This window comes from Elgaria multicarinata, chromosome 2 (genome assembly GCF_023053635.1).
Source record: "Elgaria multicarinata webbii isolate HBS135686 ecotype San Diego chromosome 2, rElgMul1.1.pri, whole genome shotgun sequence".
NCBI classification, from domain to species: Eukaryota; Metazoa; Chordata; class Lepidosauria; order Squamata; family Anguidae; genus Elgaria; species Elgaria multicarinata.
In genome coordinates, this window is record NC_086172.1 from 83,373,663 (window position 1) to 83,393,161 (window position 19,499).

The 19,499-nt window shown below is 42.7% G+C and overlaps 2 protein-coding genes across 2 annotated transcripts; one reads left to right on the forward strand and one right to left on the reverse strand.

Moving 5' to 3' along the window:
- The first annotated feature begins 730 nt into the window (after window positions 1-730).
- On the forward strand, window positions 731-11,479 carry CIMAP1A (ciliary microtubule associated protein 1A). The gene is made up of 6 exons (XM_063118734.1): window positions 731-839; window positions 1,404-1,601; window positions 3,322-3,423; window positions 4,448-4,569; window positions 7,115-7,252; window positions 11,390-11,479. The coding sequence occupies exons 1-6, from the start codon at window positions 731-733 to the stop codon at window positions 11,477-11,479; spliced, it is 759 nt and encodes a 252-aa protein (XP_062974804.1).
- A 2,345-nt stretch (window positions 11,480-13,824) lies between these two features.
- BET1L (Bet1 golgi vesicular membrane trafficking protein like) lies at window positions 13,825-17,410 on the reverse strand. The gene is made up of 4 exons (XM_063117029.1): window positions 17,308-17,410; window positions 16,290-16,381; window positions 15,929-15,985; window positions 13,825-14,770 (listed from the first exon to the last, which is right to left on the reverse strand). Exons 1-4 carry the CDS (start codon window positions 17,324-17,326, stop codon window positions 14,603-14,605), a joined length of 336 nt encoding a protein of 111 aa, XP_062973099.1. The 5' UTR covers window positions 17,327-17,410; the 3' UTR covers window positions 13,825-14,602.
- Window positions 17,411-19,499: the final 2,089 nt, after the last annotated feature.

Here is a 19,499-nt window from a genome sequence, read left to right on the forward strand (position 1 = left end):
CTTCCCCCTCCCCAATACCACCTCTAGTTCTAGATATCAACTGTCATAGGGAAAGGGAAAGGGAGTATTGTATGGCAAGTGTAATTCTTTCATTCTTAGAACTTCTACCTCCAAAATAATTCAGACAATGAAGCTTTCTAGAGTTTTGCAATGCTAATTCCATGGTTTATTTAACCCAAGGTTAAAGCATCATTTATTGCCCTAACCAGGGTCTTCTGGCAGATGATTGCCCACTCCCTCCCTATATCCCAAATGCCTTTGCAGCACTGTAGTACTGGCATTTAGATTAGCTGTTTGTTTTTAAATCAATCTTGCCCACCAGGCCTCTGTAGCCTTGAGAAACAACCCATGAACAACCCATGGTTTTGGGTTCACATGTAATGACAACCATAGGTTAAACAACCCAGAGTTTACAACCCAACCATAAACCATGGGCTCTCTTTCTGCACTGTTTGTGGTTAACAACCAATGGGGTTTTTTTTTAACATGACTGAGTTTGCACATCTCAACAACTCATGGGTTAAATAAACCATGGGTTAGAATTACATGAGAACAAGGGCAATGTCTCAAATTTATGTTAAATAGCTAGACACAGATTCTGCCAGCCCAGTGCCAGCCATGAAAGAATCCAGTGTTTCACTGAAATACACAGGAGAACATACCCAGTCTTGCCATTTAAAGAATCCACTCTACATTTTTCATTTCTTAGGCTTTGGAATAGGCTCCCATCATGAGTAATGGAGGATGGGTGGGAACATGGAGGCCTCATCGTCCAAGAGGTCCAGTCATGGCCCAGTATTCCAGCCCTGGGCCCAAGTACTACATACAAGGAGCAACAGGTAAGTTGATTCAGTCATAACTTTAAAATATGTAGTAGTCAAATGAATCTGTCTTATATCAACTCTCATAAGCAGGTGAAACATCTCTACTTTGGGAACAACCTTCTGAAAAGATATCTTGCACAAATCTTATTGAAATGAATGCAAGAGCTCTTGTATATTACTACTTCTCATTACGAATTTTGGAAATGGTACAGATTATGCTACTTCTTTTCTGATTAAAGTAGAATCCTACAGTTGTAGGGTGAAGATAAAAGTACAGCTTTGTAAACTGGCAGTGCAGGGGATGCTGGGATTTGGTTTCCAGCATAAAGGAAGTGGGGAAATCATCCCTGATGAGCAGGAGGAGTGTAGAGGGAGGAGAGGAGAAGGTGGAGAAAATAAGCTACACACAATAGCCTGTTTGCTCTATCATTTGAGGGATAACAGTAGCTGATTTTCAAAATAAGCTACCGTGAGTAGCTTATTAAGCCATTGTGGGTTAAAGAGATGTCCAAACGCAGCCAGTATGTCAGCTCCTTATACCTAAACTATTTGCATGAAACGTGGCTGTGTTTTTTTCAGGTTATGTATCACACATCCCAACCAAAAGGAAAGCCCCTGCCTACAGTATGTGTGGCGCAAAACCTCCACTCAGCAAAGACTGCCCTCCAGGTCCTTACGATGTGCCGGGCTATATGACTCATAGGGGAAGGAAATCTGCTCCCGCTTACACAATGGCTGGTCGACCCAGGGTGAGAGTGGAGATCACCCCAGGTCCCGGTGAGTAATACTCTCCCATCCACAGTATGTATTTATTGGATCTGCTCACCTAAGACAGAGGGAGAGGTTTAGTGTGAATGCAAAAACAACTTGTCTGACGAAGGGTTTCTCCACACGACTGGTTTAGTATCTCACCATAGTTCCACTGTTTCTAATCCCCATTCACGCATGGTTATTATCTTTTGGAAACATCAGTACTTTTATGGGACAAATCACTTCCTCCCAGGTACCTATCCTTTTCCCTCCCCTCGCAGATTACTGGTTGGTGGGTTGTGATTGGCACGCAATGAGGATGGACAGCAACCCCCTTGCCCCTTCCCTCATCTCGGCTCTCAGCTGCCTGGCAAACTTCTGGAATTGGTTCTATGTTAGACTGAGGCCTTAGCTAGACCAGCGGTTATCCTGGGCTGGTACCCTGGATCACCACTGTGCATCCAGATGACGCACAGGGGATCCTGGGATCAGGGAGGGATCATCCCTCCCTGACCCCGGGATGCAGCCCTACACTTTGGGCCCAGTTTTTCCCGCAGTCTCAGAGCCCAAGACCTCAAGCGTGTGGTCCATTTCCGCGGCTTTTCCTGGCTCCGCACGATTACTTGCGCGGAGCCGGGAGCTGCGCACAGGGCTAGGGTGGGGGGAGCATTGAAAGTTGGTAAAATTAATAAAAAAACACTTACCTTTGCACAGGATTGTTGGACCACTCCTGCCTCTTTAAGAATAAAAAAAATCTTCTTGAGGCCGTCGCGCCTTACATGTAAACGAGGGCGAGATCTCGCATTATTCATAACGCGAGGTCTCCCCTCCTCTCCCCCGGAACAACAGGTATGTCTAGCTAAAGCCTGACTTTTGCTCATGAGTTTGGCTGCCATGTTCTCAGGCTTCCATTGGGCTACCAGCCTGTCATGACTGCACCCCCAACAACCGGCATACAAAGCGGTTTTCGTTTTTGCGCTATGGGAGAAGTACACGGGCAGGCGATGGCATTCTGATGGTGCAGGCTGGAAAAACAACGCATTTTTCCTGTTTGGAAATAACACTGGAGAAGCAAGGGGAAATGGCTGGAGAACCACTGGAGGAACACGATATCATGTAAAGAAGCCACAAAATACCATGCATGAGGAATGACAATGGTGTAGAGATGCCTTAAAAGACAAAATTCATTCTGTCTTACTCAGTTTCACCTTGCAGGATTATTTTTAGTTGACAAGGAAGTTTTCTCAAAGAGTATATCTGGATGTTTATTAAAAGTGGCCTCAACTCATCCCCCTGCATCTGGTATATCTAGCACACTTGGAAATATGCTCAAAAAACAATGGATCACTCTTTGATCACAGCAGAAGACTTCTGGTAGATAATATGAACACAGGGCCATTTTCTCCCACCATTACTCACACGCACCGTTACATACACACACTGTACTTTTTCCTCTAGATTCCATCTGCTGACCCCATGAAGTTATTCTTTCAACCCCAACTCCATTTGCAATCAGAATAATTTACGCAAAATGTAATTAATTCTCCAGTTTAGTTTATGTATGTTAGACAAAATTTAGTGCGAGTTCCCTGTCTCTGGCCCCCTGCTAATCTGCTCTTAGAATTTGAACTTTTTAAAGTACAGAATTCTAGCCAGCTGTTCAAAGACTTTAGGACATAGCAATCATTCGATGGGACGAAAAGTGGCTTTTCATCTTATTGCAACCATTGCCTTCCCTTTTGCCCAGCCTCTTACTCACCTGAGAAGTCTCGAAGAATGATCTATAAAACTGCACCTGCGCATTCCATGTCTTTCAGGACTCGCAGTGCCAAAGTTGACACCACGCCAGGTAAGATGTATCCCTTGATCTTGTTTTGTGCTTTCCTGCTGTATGAAGGAATCAGGCACAGATCCTATTAAGCTCACCTGGTGCCCACACTTGCTATCTTTTGAGTACCAGGCTAAGACATTCTTGCTCTTCCAGGTGTGTGTTTTTAATTAGCATTTAATTTTTCCCCAAGTCTTTTGAAATGTTTCAGTAATTTTTTTGTTTTATTATGGTAGCCCCTGCTTTATGATATTGTATTTTATGCTAAAATCATTTGATATTGTTGATTTTATTGTGGCTTTACCTGTATTTTTTATCATTATTGTAAAAGGTCTAGAGAAATGTATTATATGAGGCATTTAATCAGTTAAACAAATATAAATATTAAGGAATTCATACCAATGGAATCCAACACAGTAGCAGGCATATCAATTTTATGCACATTTACATGAAAGCAAGACCAACTGACTACAGCAGGATTTACTTGGAAATAAGTCACCATAGGACTGTAGTGTTATGATTCTTTGATTTGGGAAGATGTTCTCTAATGGCAGTAAGGCCATGGTAAACATCTGCAGTGCTATATCCCCAACTGCAGGTTATGGCTAGGAGTGGGGCTAACCTTGTAACTACAGGACAGCATTAGTAGGAAATAGCTTTTTTTAAAAAAAGAAGTTGGAATTTGAGTACTGCAGAGAATGAGCACCCCCAATTAAGAAACTACTTTTGAAATGAGGGTGGTTTGATGTTCAAAGAAAAATAATCAAGCACTCCCTAGTCTTAACAAGCCCTTTGGCAAACCCAGGCCTTGGCTAAACCTAAGGTTTATCCTGGGATTGTCCTGGGGTCATCCCTGTTCATGTAAATGATACACGGGATATCCTGGGAGCAGGCAGGGATGACCCTGGGATGATCCCAGGATAAACCTTAGGTCTCGCTAAGGCCCCAGTGTAGCACTTTAGATCCCAGCCATTATCTGTCTCCTCTTCTGGTTCTGTTGAATGCTTCTAGCATCCTTCACATTGCTCAAATCTTCTTCTTTCAGGTCCTAATGCTTATATGATCCCTGGGGTGCTTGGACCACACACAGTGGCCACCTCTGCCAGCCCTTGTTATTCCATGATAGGGAAGAGTAAACTTGGGCGTTTTGATGAAGACCTTCATAAGGTAGGATGTTGGCTCATTTCATGTCTTCTTTCTTTGTTGGTTGCCAATAGTAGAAGTATGCCTATTCTGGTCCAATTTGGGGTTATTTGTTTGAATCTTTATTCGACATTTCATATTTTGATTTAATGCATACTACTATTTGCTAGTATAGTTCACACTTGTGTCCATCAGCCTCAGATTTTAAGAGGCGGAGAAATAGTACGGCCAAGTATTCAGAAAAATATCACATTATTTTCAATGGTAAAACTATACATGCTGATGCTAGGTAAAAATAATGTTATGCACGTCTGTCTGCAAGAAGAATTTATAGCTTTGGGAATGGATCCTAGTTTGTCTGTAAGATGTTTTATTGCTTACTATTATTATAATTCATTACTGTTAAAATGTATTTTAAAAGCATTCAAAATGTATTAACCACTGTACAATAGTCTTGTCCGGGCTTACAATCTAATGTACAAGACATACGTAGGAAGAGAGAGGGAAGCAACAGGAAAAGAGGAATATATTGTTTCGTAAGAGATTGGCTGAGCAATACTATACTCCTATTATAGTATGAACGGAGATACATCTACTGTATCCAATACCTTTTCTCCTTCCAGGAAGGAAGAGAAAAATGCACAAACAGAACATTAAAAAAATGATGTAAACATGGCAGACACGCCCAGTCTCCCTAGAAACTCCATCAGTGCCCACCAATCAGGGACTGTAAGGGTAATGATGTCCAGATGCTGCCCAATCACAGAGGAACCAGTGAAATCACAATAGCATGTCCCTAGAAGCATACACAGAGCAGCAGGAAACCCTAGGAATCTGACAGTACTAATGCAGAGGAGTGTTATATTCAAGCTTCATAAGAACATAAGAAGAGCCCTGCTGGATCAGACCAAGGGTCCATCTAGTCCAGCACTCTGTTCACACAGTGGCCAACCAGCCACTGTCCAGGGACCAACAAGCAGGACATGGTGCAACAGCACCCTCCCACCCATGTTCCCCAGCCACTAGTGCACACAGGCTTACTGCCTCAGATATTGGAGGTAGCACACAACCATCAGGGCTAGTAGCCATTGATAACCTTCTCCTCCAGGAATTTATCCAACCCCCTTTTAAAGCCATCCAAATTGGTAGCCATCACTACATCTTACATCAAAACATTATTTGAAGTGAAGGACATGAAAGAAAGAAAGAAATCATGAAGAACAAAAGGGGCAGGGAAGCAGATGCATAAACACAATACAGCAGTTTTAAGTAGGGCTGTGCATGGACACACACCCCTGATCTGCTTCAGGCCGATCCGCCTGTCCCCCGCTCCATGGAGCAGAGTGAAATCCGGCTCTGGTGCCGCATGGATGGCACTGGCACCAGCGCCAGGGGCCAACCCCCCCTGCCCCCTTACCTGTGTCTGTCGCGGTCTGTCGTGGGCTTCAATTGAGGCCCCGGCTTGAAGTTGGAAGAGGCCATGGCCTTCACTTCCAGCTTCAACTGGGGCCTCAACTGAAGCTCGCGATGGACGCAGGTAAGGCTCCCTCCTCCCTGCCCCCTTACCTGGCTCCGCCACTGCCGTCGCAGCATGGATGGTGGCACCAGCGGCGCAAGGTAGGCCAACCCCCCCGCCCCCTTACCTGTGTCTGTCACGGTCCGTTGCGGGCTTCAATTGAGGCCCCAGCTTCAAGCGGAAGAGAAGGCCTCTTCTGCTTGAAGCCGGGGCCTCAATTGAAGCCCGTGATGGACACAGGTAAACCTCCCTCATCCCTGCCCCCTTACCTTGTTCCATTGCCGTTGCCACAGGGATTGCGGCCACGGTGGCAGCGCCAGATGAGTCCCCCTCCCCCCACTTACCTGCGTTCAGAGCTCTGGATCGAGGCAATCCTCTTCGCCTCGATCCGCAGCCCCCGACTCACTTCTCCACCTTTTCTGGAGGCGAATCAGGCTGCCTCGCTATCACTTCTCCGACCCAAAGCCGAGCACAGCCCTAGTTTTAAGAATGTAATAATGGATATTTTCTGGCACTGCTGCCCTTATCATAACATCAAGAACTTCTCATGACTTTTCAGGAAAAGGGTACCTAAGTTCTAGAGTGATTTCTTTCATCTTGGAAACAAATTGGTGAACACTCTGTGGAGAGCAGCAGTAGAATCTACCAGGAGAGTCTTCAGCAGGAGAAGAGAAATGGAAATACTTGATCAGGGGTTAGGGTTTTAGAGGATCTTGGACTACTCAGCCAGCATAATTAAAGCACAGGATTGTGCCCCAATGCTGCAATCCTATATACATTTACCAAGGAGTAAGCTGCGCTGAACTCATTGGGACTTACTTTGGAGCAGACATGCAAAGAATGAACTAGACTGTGGAGGGAACTGAAAGTGAGAAGCAGCAGCTTAGAAGCTTAAACAAAAAGAGAAATACAGTGTTGCTAGTGAACAAAACTTTGTGTTTGATGTGTTACAATGCAACATAGATAGCAGCTCAATTTTCATAGGAAATTCCGAGATTCAGGCTGTACATTTTTTCTCCCATCCTTGGAAATCCTATTGTTTTGTTCTTACAGACCCCAGGTCCCGCAGCATATGAGAAGCCAGCTACAGAGATCTACAAAAAGAGAGCACCAAAGTATACCATGGCTGGCCGAAACATGAATCCACGACGTGACAAAATACCTGGACCTGCAGACTATGTAGTAGGAAAGGTGCGAAACAGCTTCCTTCTATGTTTGTTTTCAGTAGCTGTTGATTATCTACCCACGTGTATAGACATCCCATATTTTCTTGGCAAAAGAGCATGAAGTTTGCCGGGCAATAATGGAAGGGGGGTGCAGGGGGAGAGGAATTGTGAGTTTATTCAGACGTAACAGGAAGAGACGTGAGGAGCTGGTAAGATGTAGCTTAGCTTCACCCTTCATTTTTATGAATACGGAGGTAAATACTCTAGAACAGCCTTACGGCAGGTAAGTTCTAAGGCAGCCTACTTCAACCTGGTGTTATTGGCCATGCTAACTGGGAATTATGGGAGTTGCAGTCAAATACATCTGGTTGAAGTAGGTTGCCTTAGAAGTTACCTGCCGTGACCCATACAATAAACTATGTGATTCCCCCACCCCCTAGATTGGTCCATCTGACATAAGCCTGCTTCAGATGACACATTCCTGGTCCAACAACCAAGCAGGGACCAATGCTTTTCAACTTGTTCATAAGTGATCTGGAATTAGGAGCGAGCAGTTAAGTGGTCAAGTTTGCTGATGACACCAAATTAATTATTTAGGAAGGTTAAAACAAAAAAGGATTGTGAGGAGCTCCAAAGGATTTCTCCGAACTGGGAAAATGGGCATCCAAATGGCAAATGTAGTTTAATGTAAGCAAGTGCAAAGTGATGCACGTTGGGGCAAAAAAAAATCCAACTTCTAGTATAACCTTGGCAGGATCTACACTACTGCTTTAAAATGGTTTGTAACAGTTTTGACAACTGTTCGGGCCCAGGACACATTCCCTATACCGTTTTCAAAGTGTTATATCCTGCTTGGTGTAGATCTGGCCCTGATGGTATCTAAGCTAGCTGTGAGCAACCAAGAAAGAAATCTTGGGGTTGTGGTGGACAGCTTGATAAAAATGACAACCCAGTGTGCAGCTATTGTAAAGAAGGCAAACTCCATGTTAGGCATAATTAGAAAAGGAATTGAGAATAAATCTGCCAATATCATACTGCCTATACAGACATCTATGGTGTGGCCACACTTAGAATCCTGTGTACAGTTCTGGTCACCACACCTAAAAAAAGATATTGTAGAACTGGAAAAAGTTCAGAAAAGGATAACTAAAATGATCGAGGGGCTGAAGCATCTCCCCTATGAGGGAAGGTTACAATAGCTGAGGTTATTTAGCTAGAGGGAAAAGGAAGGGGAAGGGGAGACATGATAGAGGTGTTCAAAATGATGCACGGTGTGGAGAATGTGGATAGGGAAACATTTTTCTCCATCTCTCATAATATTAGAACCTGGGAAGATTCAGGACAGCAGTACATAGTTAAACTAAGGAATTTGCTACCATAAGATGTAGTGACAGCTTTAAATGGGGATTAAGACAAATTCCTGGAGAAGTCTATCAATGGCTAGTAGTCCTGATGGCTATGTACTACCTCCAGTATCAGGGCCAGTATTGCTATGTACACCAGCTGCTGGGAAACATGGGTGGGAAGGTGCTGTTGCACATGTGTTCCTAGGCAACAGCTGGTTGGCCACTGTGTGAACAGAATGTAGGACTAGAAATCAGCCTTCCTCCACCTGGGGCGCTCCAGATGTGTTGGACTGAGCGCCCTAGGTGGAAGAAGGCTGGACTAGATGGACCCATGGTCTGATCCAGCAGGGCTCTTGTGTTCTTATTTCACACTGTTATTTCACAGAGGGAGAAGTAATTAATCTACCTCAACTAAGGCAGTAGGCACATATTTCTTATAAAACTAGTGCATTCCATAAAATTTACTCAGTCACTCTCAATGGAAAAATGGAGAATGATAGTTGTTGCTCAAGGCTCATTGCATTTATTGTCTTTTACTCTGTTTTTTATTCTGGGTAAAGCAATGAAAGGTTTTTATCTTTATTTATGTATTTAGTACATTTCTATACCACCCAAGCTCTCTGGGCCTTTCTGAAATGTCAGCTGTTTTATCATAAATATCAGCTGTTCTATTGTAACTGCTTCTTTACCTGTTTTAAATTGTCTTTAAATTTTGTATGATTTTTTAAAAATATATTATGTTTTTGTTTTGTAGTTTTTGTGAACCACCCAGAGAGCTTTGGCTATTGAGCAGTATAGCAATGAAATTAATGAAATGAAGGAGCCCATAAATGCAGGCATCACATCTGTGCTGAACACATAGAAGTGAAAGTACATAACGTCTGAACCTGCTGTTGCAGGCTGTTTTTTTGTTTTTGTTTTTTAAAAAAAAACAGATTTCAGTCTCAGAATCAGTATTCCTTCCCTTCCAGATTCTAGAATCCATGGGTGGGGGAGTGAGGGTGGGGAGAAAAGAGAGAATGTATGGATAGCAGGGCAGAAAAGAGAGACTCCCAGGGGGAAAAAGGTAAAATCAGGACAGGGCTCCCGTATCTTTAACAGCTGCATAGAAAAGGGAATTTCAGCAGGTGTTATTTGTATATAGAGAGAACCTGGTGAAATTCCCTCTTTATCAGAACAGTTAAAGGTGCAGGAGCTATACTAGAGTGACCAGATTTAAAAGAGGGCAGGGCACCTGCAGCTTTAACTGTGGTGATGAAGAGGGAATTTCACCAGGTTCTCCTTATATACAAATGACACCTGCTGAAATTCCCTTTTCGAAACAACTGTTAAAGATACAGGAACCCTGTCCTCCTTTTCATACGATCACCCTAGCTAACCTTATACCACATGCATGAGACAGCCTTGTTATAACAGCATATTACAGTGTAGGTAGCTAATCTCTCTTGAAATCTTGATCATGGGAATCCTTTTTTTGTTGCCGTAATGAGTCTGATTGCAACCTTAAGAGTGTATTCTCTGGTGGATCTTTGTTGGCTTCAAAGGGGCTGTTTAGTAGGTTTAGGGATCACAGCCCAAGATTACCTTGTTCTGCACCTTATGTCTTAAACAACTATAAATTCCATCTTAAGTATTTCCTGCTGTCTTCAGCACAGCATTACATGAAACTTGAGATGTGTTCAAAGCCCCTGCTGTTTCCTTAAATCATAAGCTATGCCAGCTTCTCTGAATGAATGTATCAACTGTAAGCTTATTTCTTTTGCTTTTGCTTTGTTCACTGCTTTGCAATTTGCATGGCTGGGTTTTCAATAGATTGTCATTCGTTTAAAAACTGTTAAACAACTGTTAAAGATACAGGAACCCTGTCCTCCTTTTCATATGGTCACCCTAGAAAAGGTAAATCACCCGTGCCCGTAAACGTTGCCTACCCCTGCTCTAGAATAACCTGAAATCGGGCTTCAATGGAAGTCATTGGAACATTCCTAGCCACCAAGGGGCTGTCTTCATGGTTGGTGCTGCCTCCCTCTTCAACCCGACACTTTCCCTGGGAGGGAACATGGGCTTTTTGGTGGCCAGCCGGGTCCTGGAACAGCCCCTGCCCTCTTCCTGGTGGAAGGCGACCAATCGCTGGTCACCTTCCACTAGGTTCCGCCCCTGGGTTGGCCCCAGATTGGCCGCAGAGCAACATTTCATGGGTTGATGTTGCTCCCTTAGAAAAAATCAGGGTAAATCCCCAACTTTTTCAGAATGCGGCATTGCAGGGAAGCGCCGTGGCGGCTGCAAGCCTATGCCATCTAACCAATGTGGTGCAGATCAACAGCCACTGTGGGACTTCCCCCCAAGATGCCTTGAACTCTGGGGCAAGTTAGTAATGGTCATGAAGGCCCTCAAAAATGTAAAACACTCACCCATCACAACGCATGTGACCATTCCTTTGTAATGAGAGCATACTGGGAAATCTCACTTCATGCAAAGCAGCAGGGACTAAGGAGGAATCATAATTATTACAGCACAAAAATGAAAGGGTTCACATTTGTCTGTGAAGAGAAGGCCTCTGTCTTCACAGATTCAAGTTCTCCAGATTATCTATCCATCTGTTCCAGCAGTATTTTATCAATCATTGCCCCAGTTGAGTCCCCCAATTATAAACCATCTGTACTTAATTCCACTTAACATTCCTCATTCAGAAAAACAGCAGGAAGCAGCTTGTTTTGCAAGTAGAAAGTAGAGAATCGAGAACAAAAGGAATTAAGAACCTATTAATTAATGGAAGACTCATCTATTTCACTTTACATATTTTCTCTTCCTTCTTCTAGGTGTCAATGATCAAGTCCTGTGCTCCAGTTGTCACTTTTGGAATAAGACACTCTGATTATACAGCACCTTTGATTGTGGATGTCTGCTGAACTTGTTCTCTACACTGAAAACAAATTGATTTTTCTACTGCTATTTCTATATCATGTACCTTCACATTTTAAAGCTGCTTATTTGCATAGCTTCTAAATTCACCACCACCAGCTGTTTAACAGTATTTTTACAAATACCAGCACTGAAGGACCATTTCAAATATTCAGAAACTGATTATTGTTCAAGACTGAAATTCTAATCTCTGATGAAGGGATGCGCCATAATTCTCTCTTGTGATGAGGACACATTGCAAATTTGCCTACTGCTACAAGCCCATTGAACATGTTTCTAAATTCTAGTGCGTAGACATCGTCTCGTTCTCCAGAAATTGAGATTTGATATATTTTATATTTGTGTGTGTTTGTGAAAAATGCTACTCAGGTTCATGATCCAGAACCATCTCAAAGAACTTGTTTATTCTTGCAATAACTCACATAAAAGTACTTTGTATATTCTTTTGACTGTCTTAAGCTGCAAAATGTGTTTTAAAAGAAATAAATCAGGAAATCAATGTTTACTTTAATGTCCCATCTATTCATTAACATTTAAGTCTTGTTTTTAGAATGCACAATATACAAATTGTAAGGATGAAGCCAAAGTGGAAGAACAGGAATGTTTTTCATAGTAAAGATTCAGAGATTATTCACAGTGCAGTTAAAACCATTGTTGCTGGAGTGACAAAAATTACCACCCCCACAGAAATAAAAAGTAGAAACAGAGCTCCACCAGTTTCCTTTCTCAACATCCGTTGTTCATGTTCACCCTCACAGAAGGCCATTTTACAGATGGGCATCTGAGTTTGCAACAGCTATTTTCCCCAGAAGACCATACAACGAGTCCATAGTAGAGATGGAACTTGTATTTTATTATGAACTGCTTAAGGATTTTAATATATTAAGTGGTGTAAAAGTATAATATATAAACAAAAGCTTCCAGGACCCAAGTCCACTTGACCACAATTCATATAATGGGCTACATCCAACACTGTGTGAGTAAATCTCTTCTCAACTTCTCCTCCCCACTACACTCCCCCAAAGTCTTCTCCAGAGGGTTCCCCAATCCTCCATATTGGGGTGGGAGGTGGGACTACAGGAGGGAAAGAAAAGCTGCCCTGCTGGTCAATGCCATCTCATCAGCAGGAAGACACAATTGGATTTCACTCACTAATACACTTTGTTTCACAACATGCTGTAATAAGAATACATCATTTGAAATATCTTTCGAAAGCATCAACCTCTTTATGTTTATTAACCCAAAACATCTTAGGGCCAAAGTATACATGCTCAAGATGTCTATGATCAAATCTCCCAATATTATTTTTAGAGCTTTAAAAGCAGCCACAAGCCCTGAAAATTTGATAGGGACAGCAGCACTGAGGTGGCGTTTAACCCTTTCCCTCAAAATAGAAGCAATTAGTCCTATTGGGGGAAAGATAAACAGGTGTCTTTTCCCCCCAGCAGGACTAACAGCTTTTGCAGAGAGGATTTTGGGAAGATAGGGTTAAATATTCACTCCCCTAATGTTTCTGCTGAGATCTATTTTATTTATTTATTTAAAACATTTGTATACCACCCTTCATCCAAGAGATGAAGTGGTAAACAGCAATGATAAAATGAGGAAGCAACTAAAAACAGGCCTTAGTAACATCCTACTATATTTCAGAATGTATCCTTGGGACAGAGAGAGAGAGAGAGAGAGTGTAGGGGGAGAATAAGATACACTGTCAAATGTTTAAAACTGGTTTAATTTCATTTTCAAGTTAGAGAAATGTGAAGGTACTATTGCTATGGGGAGGGGTAATGGAATAATTGACAAAGCAAGGGTAAGATTCACACAAGGTAGAATATTCACTGAAGTCAGGGTCTGGCTGCTAAAGGTAAAGATTAGGAGTGTACCAACTGCCAAAACACAGAATGGATAGAAACTGGCAGCTTAATGTTAGAATGCAGGTCAAGATATGAAAAGCTTAGTCTGTAACCGTAAACACACTTGTCTGGAAGTAAGCATAATTGAACTTAATGGGAGTTACATCTGAATAGGCAGGCCTAGAATTGTGCTGTTAATTATACGGAGCAGCTTAGAGTCAGGTTTGTCGTTAATACCTTGTTGGCACTCCTGGTGTCAAAACCTAGGAATAAACATTAAAACTGAGGACTGCTGGAGAAAAAGTTATATGATTCCAGAGAGAAGGGGATAGTCATTAATAGCGAGCTACAAGTGCAATCCTATATATGCCTGCTAAGAAGTAAGCCTTGAGTTCAATTATACTTGTTCCCAGGACAATCTGCATAGGATTGCAGGTTTAATCTAAAATCAATGAAACAATAAAGCACCAAGCAGGAAGGATGATTCGGACAAACTTTTTTAAAAAATGAAGGTACATTAACCTGTTATATGGTCTGGCATAGTCAGTGACAACTATAAATAATCTAGCCAGGAAACTGACAAAAATAGGAGGCGGGGGAAGCAGAGGTTTGTGTAAATACTAAGTCTTACTTCTTTTCAGACTTTTTTAAGCACACTTCACTTAATAGCAAACAAGTCCTTGAGAGTAACACGCAAAGAGGATTGTTGGTAAACTTGCAAATGCTGGTGCTTCCAGAAGTAGACAAAAGCAACTGTCCATACGAGAGCTAGATTAGTTCTCAGGAGATGAGTGTGTCTTAGTATCATAGTCCTCCAGGCAATACTTTTTTGTCTAACTTGGACGCTGGAACATCTCTCTGCTTTGGACACTGGAACATCTCTGCTAAGAAATGTCAGGATTTTCTGCCTGAACCACAAAACTATAGGAGGCAACATTGCTAGCATCCTTTCACAGCAAAGAGAGAAAGGTATTTTACAAAGGCTTTATTTCAATGAGGTGAATTATGCTGTATTTAAGCTTTCAGAAGGAGAACGACAGAATCTTTTACTTTTTGAAGTAAAGAGATAAGTTCAGAACAATCTAGAGATAACACTGGATTCCATAGTGGAGCCTCTGGATCACTGTGAACATTTGAACAATCCTTCCCGGGGTGGGGGTGTACACATTTGAAAGTCTTCCAAAGCCTGTTTTTTTCGTCAGTATCAGGGTTTCTCCCCTGTTAACAAACATTCAGTGCAAATCCTGACAATCCTTTTCAAGTTCGTGCTCTTGTCACCAGATAATAGAGGATGAAGAAGACAACAATCAGTCCAGCAGAGACATAACAGAGAAGTTTTCGATTGTCCCTTCCTGACCGAGTCATAGTGGAGAAACGCTTCACACTCCCCGTCAGAAGGCCTGTCACACTCATGAAATCAGAGTCCTAAGTTAAAGAGAAGGTAAAATAAGATATCAAGAAGACATGGCTTTTTGAAACAGATAGTTCCTATATTCTTAAGCAGCAAAGGAAATGAGGCTGTAAATCCAGAATTCAAGTTTTTAAATTCCATTTTACAGGAACTAGACTACTTCAGACATAGAAAATTCAGTCCCAAATTCCATTTAATGCTGTTCAAATATCTGAAGGGCAATTCCTCCCAAATGCAGACACATACACACAAATTCCAAAATAAATACATGAGATAGATTCAAAATTTAACAACAATTTTATAGCACTTATTAGTGTACAAAGTCTGATCTCATTTCTCCTCACAACAACCCAATGAGAGATAATTACTTGTCAGATGCCCTACTAGTGACTGAAAAGAAACCTGAACCATAGTTCCCAGTACAGTTCAATGGATAGAGCAAGAATGCAAGACGACCTAAGTTGTTACATGCACAACATTACAAACATGTATTTTGCTGTATGCATGTGAGCTGACTGGCTTTGGCTTCCCAGAATGAGAATATATCACAAAATTCTTGTTAGTACAAAACTAACTCATATTGAACTCATCTAAAACAATTTTTGGTGTATACTTTGTTTGAAGTGTAGTGATCAACTATAGCTAGCTAGCTGGTACCCAAAGGCTTCCTAATACTGGAATTGTAAATTGACCTTTCCTGAGCATTTTCAATTTCTTAACACTGATCTTACTGTACAAAATTATTTTACAGTCATTAGATATTGGGTCACTAAATACCAGGGGAGCATCCAGATGGGGGTTCTCAATCACAAAACACTGTAGATATTCCATCTTTTCTTTCTTAATGAATTTCAGGAAAATGTGTGCCCACACAGGCATCATCGAAAGAAGGCCAACAGGTTCAAGCTTGATGCCTCTTGGTAAAGAGAAGCGTGCATGTGCCCTCATGAGCTCAGTAGCAGATTAAACTCTCTGGAATAAGGACAGAAACCACTTATACTACCAGGACTACAGGACGTGGAGTAGATTTTCTTTCCTCACAGTGTGTGATGGGTAGAATCTATTCACAGAAACCCTTTTTCATATAAATCAATTGTCCTTCCCTGTATGAGGGTGCATGCGTCTACTGGGCTTCACCAATAATTATTGATGAAGTGCAAATTATTGCTTACCACGCCATCCAGGTAGTGATTTTGATCGTCAACATCTTTGTCAATGTCCAATGCAAGCTTTTCAAAACACAGAAAGAAGTGATCATTATTCATTAATGTAATTATTATTTATACCCCGCCTTTGAGACCTTCTAGTAATAGAATCCTTTTGATGCAGAAGTAATCAAAATTGCAAAGAAAAGCATCATAAGGCCCTTCCCATTTCCCCAATGATATCATACAGCAAACAACAAAAACAATAACACAACAGAATGCAAAAAATAAAAATAAAATCCCAATCTCAAAAGCCTTCTGGGGTGCAGAAGTCATCAGCATAGCAAAACAGTGGTGAAAAATCAAGTCGGTTAAGTGATGTACGAACCGATTTTAGCCGGGTGACTTTAGTGGCTAGGTTTTCTGTCATGTGCTTGTTTTCCACATCTAACATATCATCCACAGCACTTGCATTCTGACCTGAAACAAAGATAAGAGTTCCACCACTTGTCAGCTGTACAGCTAAAACACACAGGATACAGGCAAGATTCGTGGGTTATTTTGCAGACTTCCCCCAGCTTACTCTCAGGCAGTTCTCACAGCCATAGGGCACTGCAGCTTCCACACTGCACCAGACTGGGAGAACAAGAAGTGCCTTGGGGAAAAAGGAATGAAGTCCACAACCGTGCCAAAAGCCACCATGGGGAAAGAGAGGCAGCTCCATGAACAGTGCTCCCCATCAACATCTCTGATGTAACACTGTTTGCTTCATTGTGCCCCAGCAACGTACTAGCTACAAGGTGAAACACTGGAAAACTGGGCAACCCTGCATGAGAGAAGAAAGAAGGGCGAAGGTTGCTGTGGTATCGTCGGTAGCCCTTCTTTTATTTCAGCCTTCCTCAACCTGGGGCGCTCCAGATGTGTTGGACTGCATCTCCCAGAACGCCCCAGCAGCTGGGGCATTCTGGGAGTTGTAGTCCAACACATCTGGAGCGCCCCAGGTTGAGGAAGGCTGTTTTATTTTCTTGCTGAGTTGCTGTGTCTTTCACAGCTGCCTGACAGAAATCCCTCAAGCAAAGCTGGTCCCACTCCCAGGACCGGCAACTGATATGTAATGGAAAAGCTGTGTCCCTTTATTTTTTAAACCGTCAGGCAACTATAAAAGCCGCAGGAGCCCCCGACAAAGAAAAAAGAGGCAGCCCTAAACCGAGGAGGGGTCGAACACGACCCTCTTCCTCTCCCTCTTTCCTTCCTTCACATCCAAAAGGGAAATCCCACCGAGGCGGCAAGACAAGCTGAAGCAGAAGCGCCCATTTCTCCCGAAGGCCGACCAGCTCCACATCACGCCCCCCCCCCCTCACGCCCTCCTTCGGCGTTTCCCCCTCAAGCCTCTGCTGAGCTCTCACCTCGGCCCCAGTCCGCCATGGCTGCTTCCTGCCTCCGTGTCCTGTTCCGCCCATCGAGAGACGGAGAAGGAGCCGACGACGGCGTCGGTGACGATGCGGAAGGCGCGCTCTCTTCGTCCCCACCTCCCGGGCAGAAGGAGGGCTCTCGGCCCGGCTGCGAAAGCGGATAGGTGCTCCTCGGGAGGGAGGGCTGCTTCTGCCTGGCAGGCGAATCGGAGGGGCGTTGCGCGCTGCCGCTGCCGGGGGACGGGCCTTCGCGGGGAAAGGCGGCGAACGTGAAGCGAGCGCCTCAAGCAAATGGGTCCAAGGCGACCCTTTTTTCTTTCTTTCTTTCTGGCCTTCCTTCCTTCCCTGCCCACCCTATCCAAGAGGGAAAGCCTGTCGAGGCGGCAGGAAAGCCGATTCGCAAGGCCCCCTTCATCCCAGCGAGGCTTGCTCAGGACGTCCCCACCGACTCCACGGCTTATTGGGTTGGGTGGATTTCCCGCCTCAGGCATCGACTTGACTTGGGCCATTCTTGTTTATTACGTCCGTCAGCTCTGTCAAGGTGGTTACGTATGGCTCTGGCTTGTTATGAATGTTACCTCAACTTCTGTTTGCCAGCTACCAGATAAATAACTACTGCCCTGCTCCTGTGCTTAACAGCGGGTTGAACAGCAGGTGTCGCTTCCCATAGTTTTGGTAACAGGGAGCTAGTGTTACCAGCTAAATTGCAGCAAATTAAAATGCTGTTAAAAAGGAATACAAGGAGCTTCCAACGTAGGGCAGGTGAAAATAGGAATACTATATAAGATAGGTGAGCAGGTACCTCAGAGCATATGATAAGCTAAATGAACAAGCTAGTGTGTGAGAGCTTGGTAACCTGTCGTACCATTCCCGTTTTGGGTGGTTAAATATTAGTTAAAAGAAACACATTTTCTTAAAGTGCAAAAAAACAAACCTTCATTTTCCCCAATCTATCTCTTCATGCCTTTTTCAGCTAAATAAGCTGGACAGTAATTTTATTGGATTTGGCACAGTACATTTTTGTGGCATTACTTTGGAATATAACACCAAGAACAGGTAGCTGAAGCTGTAATCATATATAGGAATTACTTTCATTCCTTTGAAGGCAATGGTATTTAGACTAGAATCTTACTGGCTGAATGCAAAGGCTCAGCCTGATTTGAGGGATCCTTCTTCAGCTGGGTCCCCTTCCCCTCTATGTAGCGTTTTCAGGGAGCTGGAGGAGCGAGGAGGGAGTTTGCTTCCATCAGCCCAGCTGCACACCTAAATCTGGATCCAACCTTGTACTGGATCGTGTTTTTTTTTAAAAAAATGGCAAGGTGCCAGAGGTGAGGATGCTTTTCATCCTGACAGCAGATTAAAATTTCCAAAATGGGGATCCAACATTTCCCCCTTTCTTGTTCTCAGCAACCCTAGGAGCAACTCTATGTAACCTGTAACCATCAGATAACTGACCTGTCCTCCCTCACTTCATCTTGAAACTCTGATCATGCAGACACTGTGATTTCACCACGAAGTCAGTTTTTCTGTCTTCCCTATTACACCCCCACTTTTTAAAATAATAATAATAATAATAATTAACGTCTTGCTTAATTAAAAAATCTAGAGATTTCAAAAGCATCATTTTTGTCATATTTTGTTTGGCTTAATAAAGGTATACTAGTGTGGATTTAGGAATATATTCATTTGGACATTGTTTTATTAGAAAAGTAGCCTAGAAATATTTTTAAAAATAAATGTTTACTTAGAGGTCCCAGAGGGAATTCAAGAAAGTGAACTCAAGACAGTGCTTTAAAATGTCACATTAAAAAAATAAACACATTATTGAATGGATGAGGTCGATAGTTTAATGTTTAGACAAAGTATCTATAAGTTATTTTGCCTTGAGTAATCCCTTTGACTACCCTGAATACAGCTTGCAGGGCAAGGTTTGTCTAATCATGGCATGGCTGTTAGGTTGCATTATTGCAATAAACCCCCACAATATTCAATTCAAGATTTAAAAAGGACTCACACATTCATGTACATTATTCAATTTTTCCACAGTAAATTTTTGTACATGTGGAATGTGACAAGTGAATGTTGAGTACAAGTGAAGTGATGTGAAGTGTAAGGAAAATTTTATCTGTTCATTCGTGTGTGTGTGTGTGTGTGTGTTATCACCTGATACAGCCATCAGCTGACGA

Coding starts and splice junctions, on each gene's coding strand:
- CIMAP1A (XM_063118734.1), top strand. CDS start 731: ATGAGTAATGGAGGATGGGTGGGAACATGGAGGCCTCATCGTCCAAGA. Junction 840..1,403: donor CTACATACAAGGAGCAACAG/GTAAGTTGATTC, acceptor TGTTTTTTTCAG/GTTATGTATCACACATCCCA. Junction 1,602..3,321: donor GGAGATCACCCCAGGTCCCG/GTGAGTAATACT, acceptor CCTTTTGCCCAG/CCTCTTACTCACCTGAGAAG.
- BET1L (XM_063117029.1), bottom strand. Junction 15,986..16,289: donor AAGTCACCCGGCTAAAATCG/GTTCGTACATCA, acceptor TGTTTTGAAAAG/CTTGCATTGGACATTGACAA. Junction 14,771..15,928: donor ATCACTACCTGGATGGCGTG/GTAAGCAATAAT, acceptor TCTTTAACTTAG/GACTCTGATTTCATGAGTGT.